Here is a 25,318-nt window from a genome sequence, read left to right as displayed (position 1 = left end):
TGGGTTGGCCATGTTTGTAAAAATGTGTCCACTGCTGCACTCTCCGGGTAATGAATTGTAGAAGAGTGGTAGTTGATGGTTGCGGCTTGTGGGATGCAAAGAGGTCTATCCCCAGTGCTCCCCTGAGATTGTCTAGGTTTGCGAATAGTTTGAGGTTGAGTTGCCAATCTCCAATTTAGGTTGACCGGTGGTAACCGAGGTGTCTGTACCCTCCAATGTCTGGTGCTCACCCAGAAACGTTTCACTGATTAGGGATTGGAATCCCACAGCTCGTCTTCTGAGTCGGAAGCGTCTGCATGGCATTCGTCTAGAATGGAGAGGGAAGGGGGTACATCTTGTTACTCCTCCGAGTATAGGTCAAAGATCGGTTGAGGTGCTGGGCTAGATCGCTGCTCGCGTCTCAAGGGGGCTTTGCCTTTAGAGGGGCCTGTCTTAGATCCTTTGCCCTTCCAGTGGCAAATATCCGGGCAGGACTGGCCTTTGGATGAAACATCAGATTCTTCTGACGTCTCTTGGAATTGGGTGTGTTTCGTAGTTTGCCTAGAAGTGTCTAGGCTCGTAGGTAGGGCCAAGGCCTTTTCTACCGAAGTGGTCACAGCCACGTTAATTAGGGCTTGCAAATTGGTGGGGAGCTGGGTATCTTCCATGCTACGCTCTATTGTATTATTAGATAACATAACTATGGTGCTCACCCAAGTATGGCCGAATATATCGATCAACAATAAAATAGTGAGGCAAATGAGGCGTAGGAACCGGTAGGGGGGGACACAATGGCGTTATTCAAGTCATGTATGTAATGGAGCTCCCTGTACCCCGGCTGGGTACCTCCGCCAAGGACCGCTCCTAGCTGTTACAGAGGAAAAACTGCAGTGCTTCTGCCCCCATGTTGCCGTGACTTGACTGGGGTCCTGGAACCTCTCCACCCTGGAGCAGGCTAGGGGACTTGCTTTATCCACTCCCAGGGACTGGACGACACACAGTCCTGGGAGCTGGAGTCCTTACAAGGACTTTCTCCGCTGAAACAGTGATTAGCCCTTTGCCCTCCCAGTAACCAGACGACACATAGCTCTGGGAGTACAAGCTGGAATCCTTTAATCTGGCTAGATGGCCTGCTTTTATACAATAGCCCCTACAAAAGGGACTCCCACAGAAAACAGGGAAATCCCTCCCAGGATCCTCTGTGCCTGAGAGATATTTACCTGAGCAAACACTTATAGGTTAATTATCTCTCAGGGACAGAAAATCTAACGAATTTACAAAAAACACCCCAAAATACACATGAAATACATGAAAACCCCCACAAAAAAGTCACATTCCCTGATTGCCCCGATCTGGGTGATAAACATATCCAAAAACAACCCAGATCAGTTCAGGGGTTCGGGTTTTCGATGGAAGTCCGTTTCTGACCAACCGCACAGGTGGCTTAAGCCCAAAATAGTTCCACGAAATCAGTGCTAGTTGTCGGTTAACTTCGGTAACATAAAAACAAATAAAATACCGAACGTAGTCTCTATTTGAACCACAGATCTTGTTCCCGTCATCCAGACGAACAATTCCACCAAACAGTGTTCTTCTAGGATCTACAGAACTGAACGCAGTCGATGATGGAAATCCAGCGGTGTTCAGAAGTTTCAGTGTCCGATTTTAGTTCCATGAACTCAACGACCAAACACTGCTGCCTGCGTTCATTCAAACAAGATGGCCGCCACCTCGTGGTCATTCATACGAATTGCGGCCACCCAGACGAACAATTAGAACACTGATGTGAGAACCATTTCAAGGTGTTAATAGGGGTTAACAAGCTCCCAGGTGGTCCCTGGTTTGTGCGGTTGTTCTGTTCCCGAACGGTATAGGAAAGTTACACGAACCATGCCATTCAAACTGTCTTTTACAGGTTTCCCTGCAGGACGCATAGTCTGTGTGCAGGAGACAGGCAAGCAGGGTCCTCCAGGAGCTCGTGGCAAACTCACATGCGAAGGGGAGTTTGTCACAACGTAGATTGTAGGAATACTAACAGTCGAACGTTCAGTGGAAAGTATATGAAAAGTCTGAAACCAATGCGAACACTAACCACGTACGCGATCAAGCACATGAACCCAATATCGGAAACCCAATAGGAAATGCGCCGAACGTGAGGGTTTAAGTTGTGTTCGGCATGCAAACAAATGTACGTTTAAACAAAAAAAAAGAGCACAAATACGGTGTCTCACACGCTATAGCGTTCAGCGCCACGAACACGTCCGAAGAAGGTGGCGAGCGTAGCCACGAACGGGAGGGTTCCCAGCAATCGGAGCATTGTCAAGGGATAATGGGGGGGCGCAACAAGCGGAGGGGGAGCCACCCAGAAGTGAAAGGTGAAGGGACCCCCTAAAGGCAGGTATTGACTACCAGGGTGTCCAGGACCCGGTGATAACCTTCCCAGTGCCCCAATGAAACAATTTACCAGAGCAAACCCCCAATAAACGTGGATAAAAGCATGAAAAAAAGTAATAAACCAATTAATAGAAATTTACAATAGTCAAGTCAAAAGTAATGTAAGAACAAAACACTCAGACCTGATGGAGCAGCAAAGAAAGAGGAAGTAGCTCAATGTAAGGGGCTTATTATACCTTATCTTTACATCTGATTGTTTTTTGTTTCTTTATTCTTTGCTGCTATGAAGTAAGTAAAGAAAGTTTATGCAAAATATTAAGTCTCCGGTCACGTGGTAAAATTATTATACTCACCAGAACAACTACATTAAGCTGTAGTTGTTCTGGTGTCTATAGTGTCCCTTTAACCTCTTAAGGACACATGACATGTGTGACATGTCATGATTCCCTTTTATTCCAGAAGTTTGGTCCTTAAGGGGTTAAAGTAGAGTATGCCAAACATACAACAAAAAGTTAGAGGAACTGCATGGGCACCATAACAACTTCACTAAAATTACGTTATGGCACCCATAGGTGCCTGTTGCTTTCTAACCTGAAGGGGTTGTTAAACTGTTCTCCTTTGCTTTAACCCCAAACAGTTGCTTTCCAGTGCCGGATCTCTTTTCCCAGCAGCATTTGGCTTCTGCAACTGAGTTTCAGGAAGCGCCTGATTGAAAAGGCACTTTTTAATGACTGGGGAGGTGCTGATTGGCTTAGAGAATCAGATAATCACTCTAGCCCAGGGATAGGCAACCTTCGGCTCTCCAGATGTTGTGGACTACATCCCCCATAATGCTCTTACACACATAATGCTGGCAAAGCATCATGGGAGGTGTAGTCCAAAACATCTGGAGAGCCGAAGGTTCCCCACCCCTGCTCTAGCCAATCAGCAGCGCTATTGCCCAGCACCACTCTGCACTTCCTGAAACTCAATTGAAGAAGCCGGATTCAGCTGGAGAGCAACATTTGGGACTAAACCATTCAAGAAAAAAGCGCCATGGACGTCTGGGCATTTTAATGTATTAGATTGATGAAACTAAGAGCACTTATGAAAGAACAAGGATTCTCACAGAGTTAGAAATTATAAAAAAAAAAAAAACCAAAAAAAAAAAAAACACAATGGATTGGCTTTTACAAAAGTGATGAAAACAGCCGCGTTTGTCCAAGCAAGAGAGGCTTTAGGAGGCTTACAAAGTTCACACACAAAAGTGTTTAATTTTAAGTAAGTTTAAATATCAGCATTAGAGAGGTCAAAGTTTTATGAACAGAGGCCAAAATGGTGTGTGCTGGCATGAACATCTGGAGCACACACTTTCCTGTGTCTGCACACATCAGGCTGATGGTTGCGTCAACAAAGCTAAAAAGAAAAAGTGGACTACAAGGACCTGTTAGAACTTCTAGCCTCTCATATAAACAGTTCTGACTGCATGATCAACAAATGTGACCAGTGTCCAAGTATAGAGTCATTACTGCAGATGCTTGAATAGTCGCAAACACTTCCTGATAACATAATCTGCAAGCAGTGGATTATGACCAACAGAGCAGATACGATTACGGTCATTCTGCCTAGGGATGAAGGCTTAAAAAAATCTATTGACACAATTTTTACTGCTAAAGCTCAGTACTTTATAAACCGAAAAAAGTCATCATGAAAGGTTTGCCTTTCTAACATATATATTTTTCCCTGACAGGTCTGCAAGCAAATATTAAAACAAGAAGATTTTTGCCAATCTTTACAGCCATGAGAACAACTTATAATAGAAAGGTATAAAAATACAAATTTATTTGCAACATTCTATGGCAAAAATGCATGGGATGGGGTTGGAGTGACAACTAAAGTCAGTTTGCAAAGAACAACAGAGGTTCACATCATCACCCCTGAAGATATGTTACATTTTCGTAACGAGAATGTGAAGAGGGTTATATAAACCCACATCAAAAGTGAGGAAGTATCTTCATGAATTGAAACTCAAGGACAGGTTTGAGAAGTGCGAGACAATTTTCAGAAAAATGTAATTTCACCATATTGAGACAATATCAATAGGTACTATCAGGTGCTTCTTTACATCGGCATCACAAGAGTTTGAAGAATAAGCAGTGATAAAATTTGTCACCCTGATCCTATGGATCAGCTTGTGTTCATGATGGCCAGTGCGGATTAGGCTTAGTTAAAGGGACACTATAGTCACTAGAACAACTACAGCTTATTGAATTTGTTCTGGTGAGTAGAATCATTCCCTTCAGCCTTCTTGCTGTAAACATGGTCTTTTCAGAGAAAATGCAGTGTTTACATTAAAGCCTAGTGATAACTCCACTGGTCACTCTTTAGATGGCTGCTAGAGGGGCTTCCTTGGGCAGTGCTGCAGAGTAAGCAGCACTGCCATTCAGTGTCTCCACCCTCTGCATGGAGACAATGAACTTTTCTCATAGATATGCATTGATTCAATTGATCTCTTTGAGGAGATGCTGATTGGCCAGGGCTGTGTTTGGCTTGTGCTGGCTCTGCTCCTGATCTAGCTCCTTGACAGCCAATCCTACAGAGAAGCACTGTGATTGGCTCAGACCACCACTTCTGATAAGGTCAGCAGACAGAGGAAAATCACAAGCAAACAGGGGCAGGGCCAGGAGCTGCAGACTTGAATACAAGTAAGATGTTACTATACTTAGGGCAGTAAGAGGGGGTCAGATGGTGGGTTAAACACTATAGGGTCAGGAATACATATTTGTGTTCCTGACCCTATAGTGCTCCTTTAAGAACATCAGTGAGGAAAAAGGGAGGATTTATTTTTTATATTACATTTTCCACCCACCTGGACCAATAATATCACTCAAGATATCCACTGAGGACAATCTGTGGACTCCCATGAACAATATACTCAGAAAACTGGCACCTGTCGAGTTGACTGATGCTACTGGATGCTCCTACAACAACATTTTTAAAAGACTGAAAACTAACAGCTTGTAATCAAACAATTAATTTTGGATTGAGGTTTGCCAATAAACATAATTAATATCAAATAATGCCCATTTTTTATTATTTATTGTTTTATTACACCTTCATTTCTCAGAACACATTAATAAAGTAGGCTTTTCTCCAGAGTTCTAATAGACCTAACACTGTACCAGCAGAATCGCAAACTCAACATTTTTATAGTAGAATGCGACCATACAGGACTTTTATATCTGTGAATTTGGGGAGAGGGAAAAATAAAAAGATCCCACCTTAACAAAACAGAAGTCTCACACCCAAAATGTTCTGTATGCTTAACAATTCTACCTGGGTACTCCCGAAAAAAAAAAAGAGTAAAACCCATAACAGACTGACCCTTAAATGTTTACTTTCAGCAACCTTGAGCATTGCATTAGAACCTAAAGCAGTAGCTCTGCCTTTTGTCAAGTTTTGCCAAGCGTAGGAAATATACCAAGACAAAAAAAAAAAAAAAAAAATAGTCCCTACTTTGTGTTTGGATATCTTTTGACTGCGTTGGAATTTCCGTGAATGTAACAGTCAAGGTTAGTATTTAATTTTTAAGTGTGTGACAGCCACTAGAGGTGCTTCCGCGATTCTCACTGTGAAAATCACAGTGAGAAGATGCTGACATCTATAGGAGAGCATTGAGTAATGCTTTCCTATGGGCGGTTTGAATGCGCAAGCGGCTCTTGCCACTCATGCGCATTCGGCGCTGACGTCGGCAGGAGGAGGAGAGGTCACCAGCGTTGAGGGAGCCTGGCGCTGGAGAAAGGTAAGTGGCTGAAGGGGTTTTAACCCTTTCAGCCCAGCGGGAGGGGGGCCATGTGGGTGGGGGTTTTCCTGGCACTATAGTGGTCTTTTAAGAAGTGTCAAACCTTTAGGTTTTGTGGCATTAAAGGACCACTATAGTGCCAGGAAAACAAGCTTGTTTTCCTGGCACTATAGTGCCCTGAGGGTGCCCCCACCGTCAGGGTCTCACTCCCGCGGCGCTGAAGGGTGAGGAAGGGATTAATCCCTTACCCTTTTTTCCAGCACCGGGCTCCTTCGGCGCTGAGACTCTCCTCCCTCTTCTGACGTCACCGTCTGAATGCGCATGTGCGGCAAGAGCCGCGCGCATTCAGCCAGTCTCATAGGAAAGCATTCTCAATGCTTTCCTATGGACGATGGCGTCTTCTCACTGTGAAAAATCACAGTGAGAAGCGCGGAAGCCCCTCTAGCGGCTGTCAATTAGACAGCCACTAGAGACTGGATTAACCCACAGGTAAACATAGCAGTTTCTCTAAATCTGCTATGTTTACAGCAAAAAGGGTTAAACCTAAATTGATCTGGCATCCAGACCACTTCATTAAGCTGAAGTGGTCTGGTTGCCTATAGTGGTCCTTTAACTACCAAATATTCTTGTAGTCGTATAAATAAGAAAATTAAACCAATAACACAATCAAAAAAGAGTGGTGGGCGATTGCAAGATAAAGAGGTGTGATTTTCTACATTTAATTAAATTTTCTCAATTCATGAACACATATTTGTAAAATATACGAGAGAAACATTCAGAATATTAAAATGCTAGAAAGTAACCGTTTCCCTTTAATAGTATTTGTATACAAAATCATCTTGTGTTTCCGATTGTGGCTGAATTCAGAAATGCAACCAGGCAACTTCATGGAGATAAGAAAAAAAACTATATAGTCACCCAGACCATTTTAAGTGGCTATGTCAGGATGGTACTGTGTTCTACATACTTGGCTTCAAAATAAAAAAAATAAAAAAAAACCCACACACACACACACACACACACACACACACCAACACTGGAATAGGAATTCTTATTCAAGAAGTAAAACCTCACGCATGCTAAAAGGCCCAGTCGGGGTCCAAAATTAAAATAAATTCTTGCATTTGATGTTTATAATGTTAATAACAGCTATTTATTTTTTGTAAACTAACAATATCTGTCATGACGTTGCGTAAAGAGAGGCAAGAAAAGGATTATTCCAAGACATGAGTTAGAGTATAGTCTTTTTCTAGAGCAGGGAATCCATTGTACAGCGCTACGGAATTTGATGACGCTATATAAATAATAATGGTAGGGACACCAATTACAATAACCACAGTTTGAGTAACTATGGTACAATCCCCTAAGGCCTTTTTTGGAGGTCTGACAAAAACACAGAATTTTTGTACACATGATGCTCTTTAGTGAAATGGAAAAGGCGGAGAGTATAAATATCTGGCTTGCACTCTCCTTGAGTATTGTGTCAACAATATAGGCACAAACCCCAGGGTCATATAAGCAGGCAAATTACAAAGACAAACAACATGGTATGTAGTATATGTACAAAACAGAATCTTTGATCCTTAATGACCTCAATATTTTTGATTAGAGTAGAAAATTTTATTTTTTTTGCCCCACTTGTCAACTTCTCTTAAAGGAACACTAGAGTGTAAGGAAAGAAAATCTTTATTCCTAGCACTATAGTGTCCCCCTGCTGCCCCCATCACCAGCTGCAATTAAAGGGTTTAAAAACCTTTTATTAAACACTTACCCAATTCCAGCACCGAAGTCTCTTGGCGCTGGCGCCTTTGACATCAGTGCAGAGAGAGAAGATAACGTGCATGCGCGAGTGCTTGAGGCCTTCCCTATGGTAATGCATTAAATAAATGCTTTCCTACAGGGTACTTGTAGACGCTGGATGAAGTCTTGCATAGGGCGAGGATAGCCAGCGTTGTTTCCCGGGGTTAAATGCCGTATAAATGCAGGCAGCACCTCTAGTGGGCTTTCTAGTAGACAGCCACTAGATGCAGTCTTAACCCTGCAATATAAAATTATATTTTAGATTGCAGGTTTAAGGGGACAGGGTCACTGCACCCAGACTATTTCAAATAGATGAAGTGGTCTGGGTGCCTGTATTGTCCCTTTAACACGGAGTTATGTGAAGGACAACAGTATTTATAATGCACAGTTGGCTTATGTAATCCTCTTAGATGTTGGAAAAATTTGAACGGCAATGACAGGCTGCATGTGTGGGTCTAAACCTCCCACAGCCCATCACTGCCATCCACGTATGTATAAATAGTAAAAAAAAAAGTGAAATTCCTCACTACTTCAAAAGCAGCAGAGGATCAGGCTTTAGATGTCAGAGCGAATCGTTTTTTTCAAAGCTCTCAAAAACAGTTTGGCAAAATAAAATAATATTAAAAAAAAAAAATTACAATAAGCTCTGGCTGTTATTGTAAACAAGGAGTTGAGGCAGGTATGTGACATTGGGGGGGCGGGGGGGAGTCAAATGAGGAAAGAATGCATTTAAATATAAACAAGGTAAGCGGTTAAAACAAGAAACTATTTTATAAACTGTTCACCTCTCAAATACGTTAGTGCTCAACAAATGCAAGGTTATCATGCCTACTTGAGATGGTGTTCTGGTGCTTACATACTGGTCTACTCAATTAAGTCTAAGTATCAAAATCGCTACAGAGCACTATACTGGTTATGATGCCTAGAGTCTACCTGTACTTACACAATTTTATACTTATCCAAGCCCTGAGTGCTGGCGGTCCTTCCCATTCTCCATATCACAAATGTCTTTTTAAATGTTGAAGCAGTTTTGTTCCAAGAATGTAAAAAGTTCCAAAGGTGACAACGCCCAAGTCAACTCTATATTTACATATTGCCAAGCACTGGCCACCAGACAATGCTATGTTGAAAGGGCACAAGAGGACAAGAGTGTGAAAATGGAAGAAAATAAATAATAAACTGCAAACAAAACAGGAACATAGAATTAGGTGAACCATCAGAGGCACCATTACTAATAATAGCATCATTTATGCCTCCCAACCTACATTAGTCAAAATTCATAGAACAGACAGACAACGATTTGGTTCTTTGGATACACTAATCTTCAGAATCATATTTTCTACTCTAAACATATATAGGAGTTCATTAAAGGAATACAATATCAATGCAATGACCTAAGTAGTCAGTCCATATTAAAAAATGTTGACATCTTACCCGGGGTTTGCTAGAGCACAGCTTAGCTCATTGGCTGAGAGCAATCAGCTGACACTCTCAGCCAATGAGCGGCCCCTGCACTGAGAGTGTAAGCAAGAGCTTTTAGCTGACCTGGAGGATACAAAGAGCCATGGAGCGGCACTCTGAGGACCCCAGGTAAGAAGTCAAATCTGTCCTAAAACAGTGTTGCTACTTCCTTGGAGAGCCAGGTCATCTCAACACCAAAACAAGTGGTTATGGTGTGTGGAGTGTTGCTTTAACCCCTTAAGGACCAAACTTCTGGAATAAAAGGGAATCATGACATGTCACACATGTCATGTGTCCTTAAGGGGTTAAAGGTTACATACTATGGTCTGTACATATGCTACATATCACATTATTTATATAATTAATGTCATTTTCAAATGATTCGGTGGAGAAGTGCCCATACTGTAGACCACAAATCCATGAGGGAGGCGAGTCAGATATTTGTAGTCACCACCTTTTCCATTTTACCAAAACGCAGTTTTTCCCTCCCCTCTTTCTTATCTAAGCAAAATGAAAATGTACATTACCATTCCAAGTATTAAAACATCATACTTTTTCTCTAACCAGCAAGAAAAGGACTAGATTTGTTTGTTAAACTTCAAAGAAGCAACCAATGAGATTTAAATCAGGATACAAGAGCATCTTAATGAAGACCCAGCTTGGGTTGGAATATTGATTATATATTTATTTACCGCAATCTATGTAAAGGGACACAACAGGCACCTAGACCAATTCATCTCAATGTAGCGGCCTAGGTGCAGTGCTCTTGTCAGGTTTGTGGAAACGTCAATGTTTCCACTGCAGGGCTAAACAACCCTCGTTACAATATAGTCAGACTCGGTTCTCACGTCACCTACTCCTAACCTAAGATAGCATTTGGTTAGAGGAGTGTGCATGGGCTTCTTGTGCCCAATGCTTCTCTATGAGAAGCACTGAATTGGACGAGAAAATTAAGAAATTATGACATCAGGAAATCATCCCGAGAGGAGCAACACGCAGATGCACAGAACAAGTCATGGCAACGGAAAACAGTTTAAAAAGAAAAAAAAAAAATAGTATATATAGATTTATTTATTTATTTTTTGGGAAGTTTAGGGGACCCCCATATCTAAATAGGCAGGATAATGCTATAGCATTAGAAATAGAATCGTTTGCATATACTGTTCCTTTAATATTGCTACAAGAACAATAGAGTGTCGTAGAAATATTTCAACATACCCACAGAACTGAGCTTGCACCCAGGCACTACCACGTTTCCTTATTTGACCCATTTGATATCCAAATGCTAGGTACACAAACATACACATAGGTGTATATTACTTTTTACCGATTCGTTTTGCTGAGCTTCGCTAACAGTGCTTTTCAGCAATATTCAGGTGATAAACTGCCACAAACGCCCTCGGTAATGCTAAATTATAAACATTAAGTAGTTTACTGTTTAATTCTAAACAATATTTGATTTTCTCACTAAAGCATTAACTATTAGGATTTCAAAGTAGAATTTAGACTTAATGTGACAAGTCAAAAATTACAAAATATAATATACATATACTCGAAGCTTGCTTTTCTTTTGCCTATAATTTTAAATTCACATTGAATTGCCAAACCTTTATAGTGAATAACCATGAGAGTGTATTAAGGAGCACATATTGGTTACATGAAAACCAACTAATGTAAAAATAAGGCAAAAAAAAATAAAAATCAAAGTTGGCAAAATTTCTAATTTAGACAAATGTAAATTTATTTTCTAAAGCTGATATTTTGGCCTTACATGATGGTTCTCAACCACTATTTTGTAAATAGAACCTACGGTTCTTACAGTTTGATTATGCCACAGCTTAAATATGGCCCAGAGGGTAGTCAATACTTCTGAAAGAAAATTATTTTATCATACTTTAACACTTGTAGGATACAAATAGCTTTGTTGACACTGCACATTTTGGTTACAAGTTTTCATATATCCATGTAGCACCACTTATAACATTGCGTAGTACGGAAGCTTCGTATGTCAACATAACATCTTTTGACCTCGAAATTTCAGCTAACGTGTTATTAGCATGTATATAGACCCAACATTTTCCACAACGCGTTACATTTAAAAAATGGAGATATTAGAGAAGTTACACAAGATTGACAAACAAAAAAAAATTTTAAGAGACACAACAGGTAAAGAGGGCTCTGCTCAACAGGCTTTCGGGCAAGGTATAATTATGCATGGTGATTTATTGACCAATAATAGAAAATGTAAATTGTTGGCCTAAATAGACAGGTGGGAAAACTTTATTTTCCTATGCGGCTATTTTGGCCAATCCTTGTAATTTCCTTTCCATTTCTCTACAAAAAAAAAAAAAAGATTCAAAAACACCACCATGTTTTACGCGCTTTGACTTCTCTACAAAATACGTTTCATGTGAATAAAACAAAAAGAAAACTGATTAAATAGAAAAACCAAACCTTACCTGAGAAAGTTGCCTAGGGTTAGGGCATCCAAAAAGAGCAGAACTGGAACTGAAACTGATGGCGCCTCTGCGGCTCAGGACGTGCTTGGGTACCGGCCTGTCCAAGGGCAGCACCGGCAACTGGTAACATACTTCCATTGAACACTGCCTCAGTGGGGCAACCCACCAAAAAACACAGGGAAGAGGAAGAGGAGGAATAGGAGGAGGTGGGCTGAAAACAAAATAACTGGGGGAAATGGCACACTGGTGTGCACCTGTACATCAAAAAAAGATGGTGATTTCAAAAGAGGGGTGCAATCAGAAAGCAATCAGAGAGCCAGAGACATTTCTAATGAATAAAGGAGTCATCTTGGGGGGGAGGGGGGGAATTAAAAAATATATATATATATACCTTGCAATTGTTTTTTGACTATAAATATAGAGATAGAGAGAGAGAGAGAGAGAGAGAATATGCAGACACACACACACACAGTGTAATGTTATAAAAGGACACTAGATGTAGAAGCAGGGGATGAACAGATCCTGGAGATGTCAGCAAGGAGATGGCACTGCAGAATGGGGATGGATAACACAGCAAGAGCTGATGGGGCTCTATTTTTTTGGAGTGAGAGGGGTGTGATCAGGGTTTGTTTTGCCAAAATAATCCAGCCAGTAAATAATGAATGAGATCAGGACAGATGCCCCTGTGGTTTCCCTTTATGCAGAGCAGGGAGTCCTCCTGCAGCACTGAGGGGTGGGGGCACAGGCAGTCTCCCAGCCAGGGCACAGAACAAAGCGGGCTCCTGGGTGTTGCTGTGGTGACGGCTCCTCAGTGGGCGCTTGGTGGCCATGCAGGGCCGGTGTTCGCAGTGCCCGGGCTCCCTGGCCGTGCAGCTGGAGCAGCCCGGGGCTGGCACTGGTCTGGAGTGTGCTTCGGCAGACTGCGGCTTCTCCTCCGTCTCTGCGGGCTCTCCTCTCCCATCTTCCCGTGCTCGGCGGGGGTCACAGGCGCCACATCTCCCCCCGGCTCCGGGCTGCAGGCCTGCCTCCCTCCGCACGGACTGTGATACTGGTAACCAGGCCGGGCTGCCGGCTGTGCCACACTCACTGACCGTCAGACTGGGTCTCAGGCTCCGCCCACTCGCTATCCAACACAGGATGTTATTGCCCTCCCCTCTGTGCTCCCTCCCTGCCAGAGTGCTAAGCCAGCCTCGCCCTGCCCACCATGTCTTCACTGCGGCATAATTCCGCCCACAATGTCTTCACTGCGGCATAACCCCGCCCACAATGTCTTCACTGTAGTGTAACCCCGCCCACAATGTATTCACTGCGGCATAACCCCGCCCATAATGTCTTCAATGCTGCATCACCCTCCCACAATGTCTTTACTGCGACATAACCACGCCCCTGCCGATTTAACCCCGCCCCTGCCGATTTAACTCCGCTCCTGCCGATTTAACTCCGCCCCCACCTCTAGACTACATATAGCTCCCCTGGCTCTCTCTGCCCCCTCCCAAATCAAGTCCCACCTCACAATCTCACTCTTCACCTCCCCTGCACAGCCTGCCATTCCATCCAGCTCTCCACCTCCCCCTGCACAGCCTGCCATTCCATCCAGCTCTCCACCTCCCCCTGCACAGCCTGCCATTCCATCCAGCTCTCCACCTCCCCCTGCACAGCCTGCCATTCCATCCAGCTCTCCACCTCCCCTGCACAGCCTGCCATTCCATCCAGCTTTCCACCTCCCCCTGCACAGCCTGCCATTCTATCCAGCTCTCCACCTCCCTCTGCACAGCCTGCCATTCCATCCAGCTCTCCACCTCCCCTGCGCATCCTGCCATTCCATCCAGCTCTCCACCTCCCCCTGCACAGCCTGCCATTCCATCCAGCTCTCCACCTACCCCTGCACAGTCTGTAATTACAGCAGCCATCCAGTGTGCTTTGTACTGTACATCATTACAGCAGCTATCCAGTTCACTCCTCAACACACACACACTGCACTCCTTGCATGCAAACATCGCACCCTTCACACACACACTGCACCCCTCATACACATTGCACCCCTCACACACAAACACATTGCACCCCTCACACACACACACTGTGCCACACACACACACACAGTGCACCCATCACATACAAATTGCACCCCTCACACACACAGTGCACCCCTCACACAAACACACACACACACGCACATACTGTACCTCTCACACATACTGCACCTCTCACACACATACACTGCACTCCGCTCACACACATTGCATCCCTGTCACACACACCCTGCACCCCTCACACTTTCACAGCACCCTTCACAAACATTGCACCTCTCTCACACCTACATGGAATCTCTCACACACACTGCACCCTTCACACCCTTACACACACATTTTACCCCTCACACACACTGCACCCATCACATACAAATTACACCCCTCACACATACACACACTGCATCCTACACACACACACTGCACCCCTCATACACGCTATACTCCTCACACAAAACTACACTCAGTGGCGTCTCCAGGATTTATTTTTAGGGGGGCACATGGTAGGCCAGGGACAAAAGTAGGGGGGCCCATTACAAAACGTGTATGGATGTGTGTGTGTGTGTATATATATATATACACATATACACACACGCGCACACACATACACGCTCCCTTAATCCCTCTCCATACACGCTCCCTTAATCCCTCTGCAAGCTGCAGTCTCAGCCAGGTAGGTTATTTTATCACACCTTAGATGTAGTCGCACTGTCTGTACAGCTCGCATCTACCCCAGGGATTGAAGAATCCATGTCTTTTTTGCCCCCCGACCCCCTTCCACCTATGTCTCTGTTCCCCTGCTTTTCATGTCTTTGCAGTGTCTATGTGTGTGTAGTGTATCTAGTGTTTATGTGGTGGATTCAGTGTGTCTAGTGGATGCAGTGTCTGTGTAGTGGATGTAGTGGATGTGCGTGAAGTAGTGTCTGTGTAGTGCATATAGTGTTGGATAAGTGCTGGGGGTGAGCTGCTCAAATTAAATTGGCCTTAACCCCCTCCCTGCCTCTTACCTGAATAAAGGTGACAGTATAGGGGGAGCAGTGTGTTGGATGGTGACAGTAAAGCAGGGCAGTGTGGAGGGAGGTGACAGTATGGGGCACAGTGTGTAGGCAGGTGACAGTATAGGGGTGCAGTGTGTAGGAAGGTGACCATATGGGGGGGCATGGTGTAGGAAGGTGACAGTGTGGGGGCAGGGTGTGGGGACTACAGACTGACAGACAACATGCCCTCACTGATACACACTCACTGACAGACAGTTATTGTCTCACACGCTGTTTAACTAACACACATGTTCACTGACAGACACACACTAACACGAATACACTCTCTGAGACACATGCACTCACTGACATACACACACTCACTAACAGACACATACATTCACTGACGCACTCACTGACAGACACACAACTACTGGCAGGTGCACAATGACAGTCACACATACATTCAATGACAAATACACGGACATCACTGACAGACACAGACTCTCACTGATTTGACATACACACATTAATTGACAGACACAGATACACTCAATGACAAACACAGACTCTCACTGATGTGACAGACACTCACAGATAAAACATACAAATTCACTGACAGACATACACACACTCACACATTCACTGCAGACACACACACACATTCTTTCACACACACACACACTCACAAATAACTAATATTATTATTTAAATTTGTCCACCCAACCTACCTACCTTTGGGAGAGCTGGAGTGGATCTGCATTTGGGGTCCAGTGCGGCTGCTGTGAGGCTGGCGGCTGTGAGCACACACACACAGTTACAGTCACACAGAGGCAGACAGCCACACACACAGAGACAGACAGTCACACACACACTTACAGTAAAAAATAGGCACACAGCCAAACACACCGAGGCAGACAGTCACACACACAACAACAACAACAGTCACACACAGGCAGTCAGTCAAACATAGAGGTCAGACAGTCAAGCACAGAGACAGACAGCCACACACAGAGAGGCAGACAGTAACGCATACAGAGGCAGACACAGTAACACACAAACAGGCAGATAGTCACACACTCACACAAAGTTACAGTCACACATGGGCACACAGCCACACACACAGAGGCAGACAGTAACACACATACACACACAGTTACAGTCACAAACAGGCAGACAGTCAAGCACACATAGTTACAGTCACAAACACAGAGGCAGACAGCCACACACACAGAGGCAGACACAGTCACACATAGTTACAGTCACATACACAAATCAGATAGTCACATACACACACAGTTACAGTCACACACACAGAGGCAAACACAGTCACACATACAGATAGTCACACACACAGGCAGATGGGTCTCCTTCCTGTATCCCTCTTCCTGTGCAGCAGTTACCCCCGACCGATATCTATTGGGAGCTTTTGGCCCAGCCCCTGCCGATGTTTAGCCCCACCTCCACCACAGGCAAGCCCCGCCCCCATCATAATGTAATAATTCCGGGTGGAAGATTAATTATTCTCCACCAGGGATTATTAAAAAAACAACAACACATTTCCCATAAAACAGTGCCTGCATTTGGGGGGGCACAAGGTATGAAGTAGGGGGTCTGTGGCCCCCTCTGCCCCCCCCAGTGACGCCACTGACTACACTCTTCGTGTGTGTATAAGGGGTGCGAGGGGTGCAATAACTTTGCATGTCGCCCTCAGATAAATCTTGTTTTTTAATGTGGCCCTCGGTTTACCTGAGGTTGGACAGCCCTGCTCTAAGTCAATACAGCAGCTTTACACTGTGCACTGTGCTGTACATCAAAACGTCAGCCATCCAGGGTGCACTCTGCTGTACATCAATACAGAAGCCATCCAGTGTGCACTGTGCTGAATGTCTATATGTCATTCATCTAGTGTGCACTGCACTGTATATCAATACAGCAACCATCCAGTGTGCACTGTGCTATACATGAAAACAGCAGCCATACAGTGTGTACTGTCCATTGTGAACTTTAACCCCTTAAGGAATGCGGATGTACCTGGTAAATCCGACAAAAACAGTCCTTAAGGACCACAGTATATGTCCGCGGTATTCCTTAATACCTAACCGATCGCCGCCTTTCCCCTGCCGGCGATCGGTGTTGCTCTCAGTCTGGGGGGACTGCCTGCCAGCCCAGACAGTCCTCCCTTAGCAAATTAGGCCCCACCAGGCCATGTGATTGCTCTGAAAGAGCGGTCACATGCAGGACCGGTGCTAGGATTTTTAGTTACACAGGCGAAAATGCATTTTGGTGCCCCCCACCCTCGTTTAAAATAAGGTTCATACAAACACAGAAATAATCATACAGAGACATACAGACACAGACAGAGGCATACATGCATACAGAGACATGCAGGCATATAAAGACATACATACAGAGGCATACCGTCATACAGACACATACATACATACATACATACATACATAGACATACAGAAACATACATACAGAGACATCCAGGCATACAGACACATACATACAGGCATACAAAGACATACACGCATACAGAGACATACCGTCATACAGAGACATACATATATACAGGTATACAGAGACATACAGGCATACAGACACATACGTACAAAGACATACAGGCATACAGACACATACATTTGTACATACAGAGACATACAGGCATACGGACACATACATTTGTACATACAGAGACATACAGGCATACAGAAACATACAGAGACATACATTTTATACAGAGGCATTCAGGCATAGAGAGACATACAGATACATATAGGCATACAGAGACATACAGGCATACAGAAACATACATACAAAGACATACAGGCATACAGAGACCTACATACATACATACATACATAAATACAGAGACACAATTACATACTTACATCAGTTCAATCTTGTCCCCTGGATGCATGCTGTCTGGCTCCTTGGAGTCCTGTCCTGCAGCCCAGCCCCATCACAGGGCGCCAGCCGCGCTGTGTGGTACACAGGGAGCAGGGATATGATGTCATTCATATCCTCGCCCCCTCCACACAGCCTGCGGCAGACACCAGGGTAGGTGCAGCGGCCCTGCGGCCGCATAGCTCACACGGCAGGGGCGTATTAGACGTGAGGCAAACAAGACATTTGCCTTGGGCGGCATTTTCCAGGGGCGGCAAAAAAAGCCGCCCCCAAATGCCCAAGGCAAATGTCTTGTTAGCCTTGCGGCTAACAGACTGTCAGGATCGGGACAGGGATCCAACACGCAAAGTACAAACAGGTACAGGGTACGTATACCGGACCTTAGAATGGCCGGACTAACGTACGGAGAGTATAGAGAATGGTCAGAGACAAGCCGAGGTCGAGGGAACGAGAGGACAGGTAAGCGAGGAACAAGCCGGGTCAAGGATAACAGAGGTAAACAGAGTAAGACAAACGAGCCGGGTCGGAACCAAAAGGATAACTGAAAAACACCAGAGCACTGTGTGACTAGACAGGCTAGAACCACGACAGGGCAATGAGCAACAGGGCGAAGTATGTTTAAATACCCTGGCTAGATGGGATAGACACGCCTCCGACGAGTCCTGATTAGTCTCCAATGGATTGAGTGACAGGTCGTTCCGGATTGGCGTCATGACGTCGGTCTCCGGGCGCCATGCTACATAAGGAAGTGACTCCCTCGCGGCCGGCGTTTATGTGACCGGGTCGACCGCGAGGAACAGGAGAAACCTGGCGTCCGGACGGATAAACGTTTAAGTCTCTACCTCTCTCGGAGGCAGAGACTTCAGGTACCCTGACAGTACCCCCCCTCTCAGATACGCCCACCGGGCGGAAGGAACCGGGACGAGATGGGAAGCGGGCGTGATACGCCCTGCGGAGATGAGGAGCATGAACATCCTCTTGAGGTACCCAACTCCTCTCCTCAGGACCATATCCCTTCCAATCGACCAGGTATTGTACCTTCCCCCGGGATATTCGAGAATCAATAATAGAGTTAACCTCATACTCCTCCTGACCCTCCACCTGAACAGAGCGAGGAGGGGCTGTTGTGGAGGAAAATCTGTTGCATATAAGTGGTTTCAGCAATGAAACATGAAATGAGTTAGGGATGCGTAAGGTAGTAGGCAGAGCTAGATGATACGCAACTGGATTGATACAAGTCAGCACCCTGTAAGGTCCAATATAACGGGGAGCGAACTTCATGGAAGGCACTTTTAAACGGATGTTCCTTGTGCTCAGCCATACCCTATCACCTGGAACAAAGACCGGAGCCGCCCTTCTACGTTTATCAGCGTGTTTCTTAACCAGCATAGAGTTGTGCATAAGGATTTGTCGAGTCTGATCCCACAACTTCCTCAAATTGGCAACATGAACATCAACCGACGGCACCCCCTGGGAAGGGGAAGCCGACGGAAGAATAGACGGATGAAAGCCATAATTCATGAAGAAGGGGCTTGAATGAGTAGAATCGCAAACGAGATTATTGTGTGCAAACTCCGCCCAAGGAATCAAACCGACCCAATCATCCTGGTGTTCGGAAACAAAACATCGTAAATATTGTTCAATTTTCTGGTTGGTACGTTCAGCAGCTCCGTTAGACTGAGGATGATAGGCAGAAGAAAAGTTCAATTTGATACCAAGTTGCGAACAGAAGGACCTCCAAAAACGGGAAATAAATTGGGAGCCTCTGTCAGATACAATTTGAGAGGGTATCCCATTTAGGCGAAAAATCTCCCTAGCGAATATCTCTGCCAATTCGGGAGAAGACGGGAGTTTAGGCAGAGGAATGAAGTGAGCCATCTTAGTGAATCTGTCAACCACGGTGAGGATAACAGTCTGTTTTTTAGAGATAGGTAGATCGACAATAAAGTCCATGGCCAAACAGGACCATGGTTTCTCTGGAACCTCTAAGGGGTGCAGGAATCCACATGGGAGCGTATGGGGTTGTTTGGTTTTAGTACAAACCTCACATGCAGCGATGAAATCTTTAGTATCCCTACGTAAAGCAGGCCACCAGAAGTCTTTAGAGATCAAAGCATACGTCTTGCGAATACCAGGATGTCCCGCCACTTTGCTGTCATGGAAACACTGCAACAGTTCCAGTTGAAGAGCAGGAGGAACGAAATGTCGACCCGCAGGAGTCTGTTTAGGTGCTAGATGTTGCAGCTTAATGATCTCGGCCAGTAACGGGGAATGAGTCCTGAGATTCGTATTAGCAACAATATTGCATTTCGGAACTATAGAAGAAAGAACCGGTTCAGGTACAGTAGAAGGTTCATATTGGCGAGATAAAGCATCGGCTTTAGAGTTCTTAGAACCAGGTCTGTAAGTCAGCACATAATTGAAGTGAGTCAGGAATAAGGACCAACGAGCTTGCCTAGAGGACAAACGCTTAGCCTCCCCAATATAGGACAAGTTCTTGTGGTCTGTCAAAATAGTAATAGGGTGTAAGGTCCCCTCCAATAAATGTCTCCACTCCTTTAGAGCTTTAATGACCGCTAACAGTTCCCTGTCTCCGATGTCATATCTGCTCTCAGGCCCAGAAAGTTTCTTGGAAAAAAAACCACAGGGGTGTAATGGTTTGTTCACCCCTAATCTTTGTGACAATACCGCACCTACTCCTGTCTCAGAGGCATCGACCTCGAGTAGAAACGGCAAAGTCGTATCAGGATGGACTAATATCGGAGCAGAAGCAAAAAGTTCTTTGAGATTCTTGAAAGCAGCGAGAGCTTCAGTAGACCACGTCTTAGTATCCGCGCCCTGTTTGGTCATATTGGTAATGGGCGCAATAATAGAAGAATAACCCTTAATGAAGCGCCTATAATAATTGGAAAACCCAATAAACCTCTGAATAGCCTTGAGTCCCTTAGGCAATGGCCAATCTAAAATAGACTGAAGTTTGTCAGGGTCCATTTTAAAGCCTTCCCCAGAAATCACGTATCCAAGAAAGTCTATCTGGGTCTGGTCAAAACTGCATTTTTCCAACTTACAGTATAAACCGTGTTGCAGAAGTTTGTGTAATACCTTTCTGACTTGTCTATGGTGGGTTTCAATCTCTCTAGAGTGTATGAGTATGTCATCCAGGTAGACAATAACACAATCATGTTGAAACTCCCTAAGAACTTTGTTAATCAAATCTTGAAAAACTGCAGGTGCATTACAAAGACCAAAAGGCATGACCGTGTACTCATAATGACCATAGCGGGTATTAAACGCTGTCTTCCACTCGTGGCCTTGCTGAATTCTCACCAAGTTGTATGCCCCTCTGAGGTCCAACTTGGTGAAAATTTTAGAGCCCTTTAGCCGATCAAAGAGCTCGGTAATCAAGGGGATAGGATAGGCATTTCTGATGGTTATTTTATTCAGACCTCGGTAATCGATACAAGGTCTGAGTGAACCATCCTTCTTTTTTACAAAAAAAAATCCAGCCCCGGCAGGAGAGGAAGATCTCCTAATGAATCCCTTGTCTAAATTCTCCTGAATATACTCCTCTAAAACAGAATTCTCTTTAGTAGATAGAGGGTATACATTGCCCCTGGGAGGCATGGTACCAGGTAATAGATTAATTTTACAATCAAATGTCCTGTGTGGAGGTAGTGTATCAGCGTTCTTCTTGTCGAACACTGCTTTTAAGTCCAGGTACAGAGGAGGTATCTGTATCCCCGTAGACTGGTTAGAACTGTCTGGTGTGTTAATTACAGCCAAAGGAGATACCCTGCGTAAACACCTCTCCTGACAACCCTGGCCCCATGAGAGTATTTCCCCTCTCTCCCAATCGATATTAGGGTTATGTCTCTTTAACCATGGCTACCCCAGGACTATGGGAACAGAGGGAGACGAAATGAGCATAAGTGATAAGTTCTCCTCGTGTAAGATACCAACCGTTAGGTTAATGGGTATAGTCTCACGAGAGATAACAGGCTCGAGTAGCGGTCTACCATCTATGGCCTCAACGGACAAGGGTGTATCTCTTAACTGGGATGGGATAGTGTTTTTAGTAGCAAAGGCTTGGTCGATAAAATTCTCAGCAGCTCCGGAATCTATCAAGGCCATTGTCTTTAGTACTCCCTTCTCCCACGTTAAAGAAACTGGTAGCAGAAGCCTGTGATCTTTATAATTATGCGTAGAGGACAAAATAGAAACACCCAAGGCCTTTCCTCTAGAGAAACTTAGGTGCGGGCGTTTCCCGAGCGAATGGGACAATTCAGGCGCAAGTGACCTCTGACTCCACAATACATACATAATCCCTCCCTTCTCCTGTACTGTCTCTCCTCTTCTGAGAGGCGAGTATTGCCTATCTGCATAGGTTCAGGAAACAGTGGGGTATTGGAATCAGGGCTTAGAAATGCGGGTGCTAATTTAAAGGCAGGTCTCAGGTTCCTCTCTCGAGTGTTCTGTCTCTCTCTTAAACGCTCATCAATACGAGAAATGAACGAAATTAAATCCTCTAAATTCTCAGGGAGCTCCCTAGTAGCAACCTCGTCAAGGATAACATCTGATAGCCCGTTCAAGAATACATCCATATAAGCCTGCTCATTCCACTTGACTTCTGCCGCCAGAGACCTGAACTCTAGTGCATAATCCACTAGTGTTCGGTTCTCCTGTCTCAGGCGCAACAGTAATCTGGCTGCATTGACCTTTCTACCAGGCGGGTCAAAAGTTCTTCTAAAGGCAGCTACAAAGGCATTATAATTATATACCAACGGGTTATCGTTCTCCCATAATGGGTTGGCCCATCTCAGAGCTTTCTCAATGAGTAAGGTGATAATAAATCCAACCTTTGCCCTATCGGTAGGATAGGATCGAGGTTGCAATTCAAAGTGAATACTGATCTGGTTTAAAAAACCACGACACTTCTCAGGTGAACCACCATAGCGTACTGGTGGGGTAATACGGGAAGAGGCACCTACAGTGGCTACCTCTAGGCCTGAACTTACAGAGGAAATTGGAGTAGGACGCGTCTCCTCTGGTGGGTTATTAGCACGAGATAATAACGCCTGTAGTGCTAAGGCCATTTGGTCCATTCTGTGTTCCATGGCGTCAAACCTGGAATCAGAGGAACCAACCTGACTGTTTGTACCTGCAGGATCCATTGGCCCTGTCGTAATGTCAGGATCGGGACAGGGATCCAACACGCAAAGTACAAACAGGTACAGGGTACGTATACCGGACCTTAGAATGGGCGGACTAACGTACGGAGAGTATAGAGAATGGTCAGAGACAAGCCGAGGTCGAGGGAACGAGAGGACAGGTAAGCGAGGAACAAGCCGGGTCAAGGATAACAGAGGTAAACAGAGTAAGACAAACGAGCCGGGTCGGATCCAAAAGGATAACTGAAAAACACCAGAGCACTGTGTGACTAGACAGGCTAGAACCACGACAGGGCAATGAGCAACAGGGCGAAGTATGTTTAAATACCCTGGCTAGAGGGGATAGACACGCCTCCGACGAGTCCTGATTAGTCTCCAATGGATTGAGTGACAGGTCGTTCCGGATTGGCGTCATGACATCGGTCTCCGGGCACCATGCTACATAAGGAAGTGACTCCCTCGCGGCCGGCGTTTATGTGACCGGGTCGACCGCGAGGAACAGGAGAAACCTGGCGTCCGGACGGATAAACGTTTAAGTCTCTACCTCTCTCGGAGGCAGAGACTTCAGGTACCCTGACACAGACATGCTAGGTGGTCGGGCAGCGCTGGCGGGCGGCTGGCGAGGGAGCACTTCCTCTGAGCTGTCTGCTCAGCTCCCTCGCGCGCCGCAAAGTGAGACTGGGAGATGGAATATGACGTCATATTCCGGCTCCCAGCCTCACTCTGAGGCGCACGAGGGAGCTGAGCAGACAGCTCAGAGGAAGTGCTCCCTCGCCAGCCGCCCGCCCGCCAGCCAGTGCCGCTCACCCAGCAGCCACTGGACCACCAGGGAGGAAGAGACACCCCCCCCCTCCAGCATTCCCAAAGGTAAGGAGGCTGGGGGGGGGGGGGGAGTGTTTAAATAAATTTTAAAAAATGTGTTAATGTAGGTGAGTGTGTGTGTGTCTGTTAGTGTGTGTGTCTGTTAATGTGGGTGAATGTGTGTGTGTCTGTTAGTGTGTGTCTGTTAGTGTGTGTCTGTTAGTGTGTGTCTGTGTCTGTTAGTGTGTGTGTGTCTGTTAGTGTGTGTGTCTGTTAGTGAGTGTGTGTGTGTCTGACTGTGTGTGTGTGGCTGTCTGCCTGTGTGTGACTGTTTGCCTATGTGTGTGTGTGTGTGTGACTGTCTGCGTGTGTGTGTGTGTGGCTGTCTGCCTGTGTGTGTGTGGCTGTCTGCCAGTGTGTGTTTGACTGTTTGTCTGTGTGTGTGTGTGACTGTCTGTGTGTGTGTGACTGTGTGTGTGTGTGTGTGGCTGTTTGCCTCTGTGTGTTTGGCTGTCTGCCTGTGTGTTTGTGTGTGGCTGTCTGTGTGTGACTGCCAGCCTGTGTGTGTGGCTGTCTGCCTGTGTGTGTGTGTGTGGCTATCTGCCTGTGTGTGTGTTTGTGTGTGTGACTGTCTGGGCAGACTAGATGGGCCGAATGGTTCTTATCTGCCGTCACATTCTATGTCTGTGTGTTTGTGTGTGTTTGTGTGTGGCTGTCTGTGTATGACTGCCTGAGTGTGTTTGTGTGTGTGTGTGTATGGCTGTCTGCCTGTGTGTGTGTGTGACAGGGTGTGTGGGAAGGGGGAAGAAGTGGGGGAGGGGGGACGGGAAGGGGGGGCGCTGTGAAGATTTTTCGCACAGGGCGCCCAAATGCCTAAGGCCGGCCCTGGTGCTCTAGGCAGCTTACTAATTTTGGGCTCTTTCTTCATATTTCATATAAGGATTGTGAATTGGGCCATGCAAAATCATGCTTCTGGGGCTCTGTCTAACCCCTGGGCCCTAGGCCTAAGGTCGCTGTATGGTTAATACTGTACCTTAGACCAGAACGGTCTAAGATGGAAACAGGGTAGTATACAAAGCTTCGATAGACTAATAACCAACTGAGCAGAGAATGCTGGCAGCACAGACAACTGGAACCGGTTACTGGTATATGCCACCTTAATCACCAAGCATAATTCACATAGCTGTGCCTCTGCAGGTTGAGTCTTGGCAGCCTCTGGGCTTTGGAAAGCTCATTGTATAAAATGGCTCTTTGCCATTGACGAGCTGCCATAGGCGTATTGACCTATGAAGTATGATACTGCTTTCATAGGGATCTATGCATGCCTAAGAGACACAAACTCTGATTCCCATGACTATATTACCACCAGTGACAACCTGCATGCTTTATGAATGTCATATATACTATTACATCTAAGAATAATTTTTGTACATTTTATAATGTTACTTAAAGTCACAAATCTCAGCAAACAAATATGGGAATTCAGTCCTACCATATGACCATATTGTGTTAATCCCACCACTACTTCACAGTACCCCAGTATCAGTGAGTCCTAG

At 45.2% G+C, this 25,318-nt stretch overlaps 1 protein-coding gene across 1 annotated transcript in view; it reads right to left on the bottom strand.

Moving 5' to 3' along the window:
- The window catches only part of PDE7A (phosphodiesterase 7A), a 97,301-nt gene extending 84,285 nt beyond the window's left edge, over window positions 1-13,016 (bottom strand). Inside the window, exon 1 of the mRNA XM_063451359.1 lies at window positions 11,875-13,016. Within this exon, the coding sequence (XP_063307429.1) occupies window positions 11,875-12,012 (138 nt within the window). The 5' untranslated portion in view covers window positions 12,013-13,016. The remainder of the gene's footprint in view (window positions 1-11,874) is intronic.
- Between the last annotated feature and the right edge of the window lie 12,302 nt (window positions 13,017-25,318).

This window comes from Pelobates fuscus, chromosome 4, assembly GCF_036172605.1.
Source record: "Pelobates fuscus isolate aPelFus1 chromosome 4, aPelFus1.pri, whole genome shotgun sequence".
Lineage (NCBI taxonomy): Eukaryota > Metazoa > Chordata > Amphibia > Anura > Pelobatidae > Pelobates > Pelobates fuscus.
Note: the sequence above shows the minus strand (reverse complement) of the source record. Positions and strands in the feature narration are given on the sequence as shown.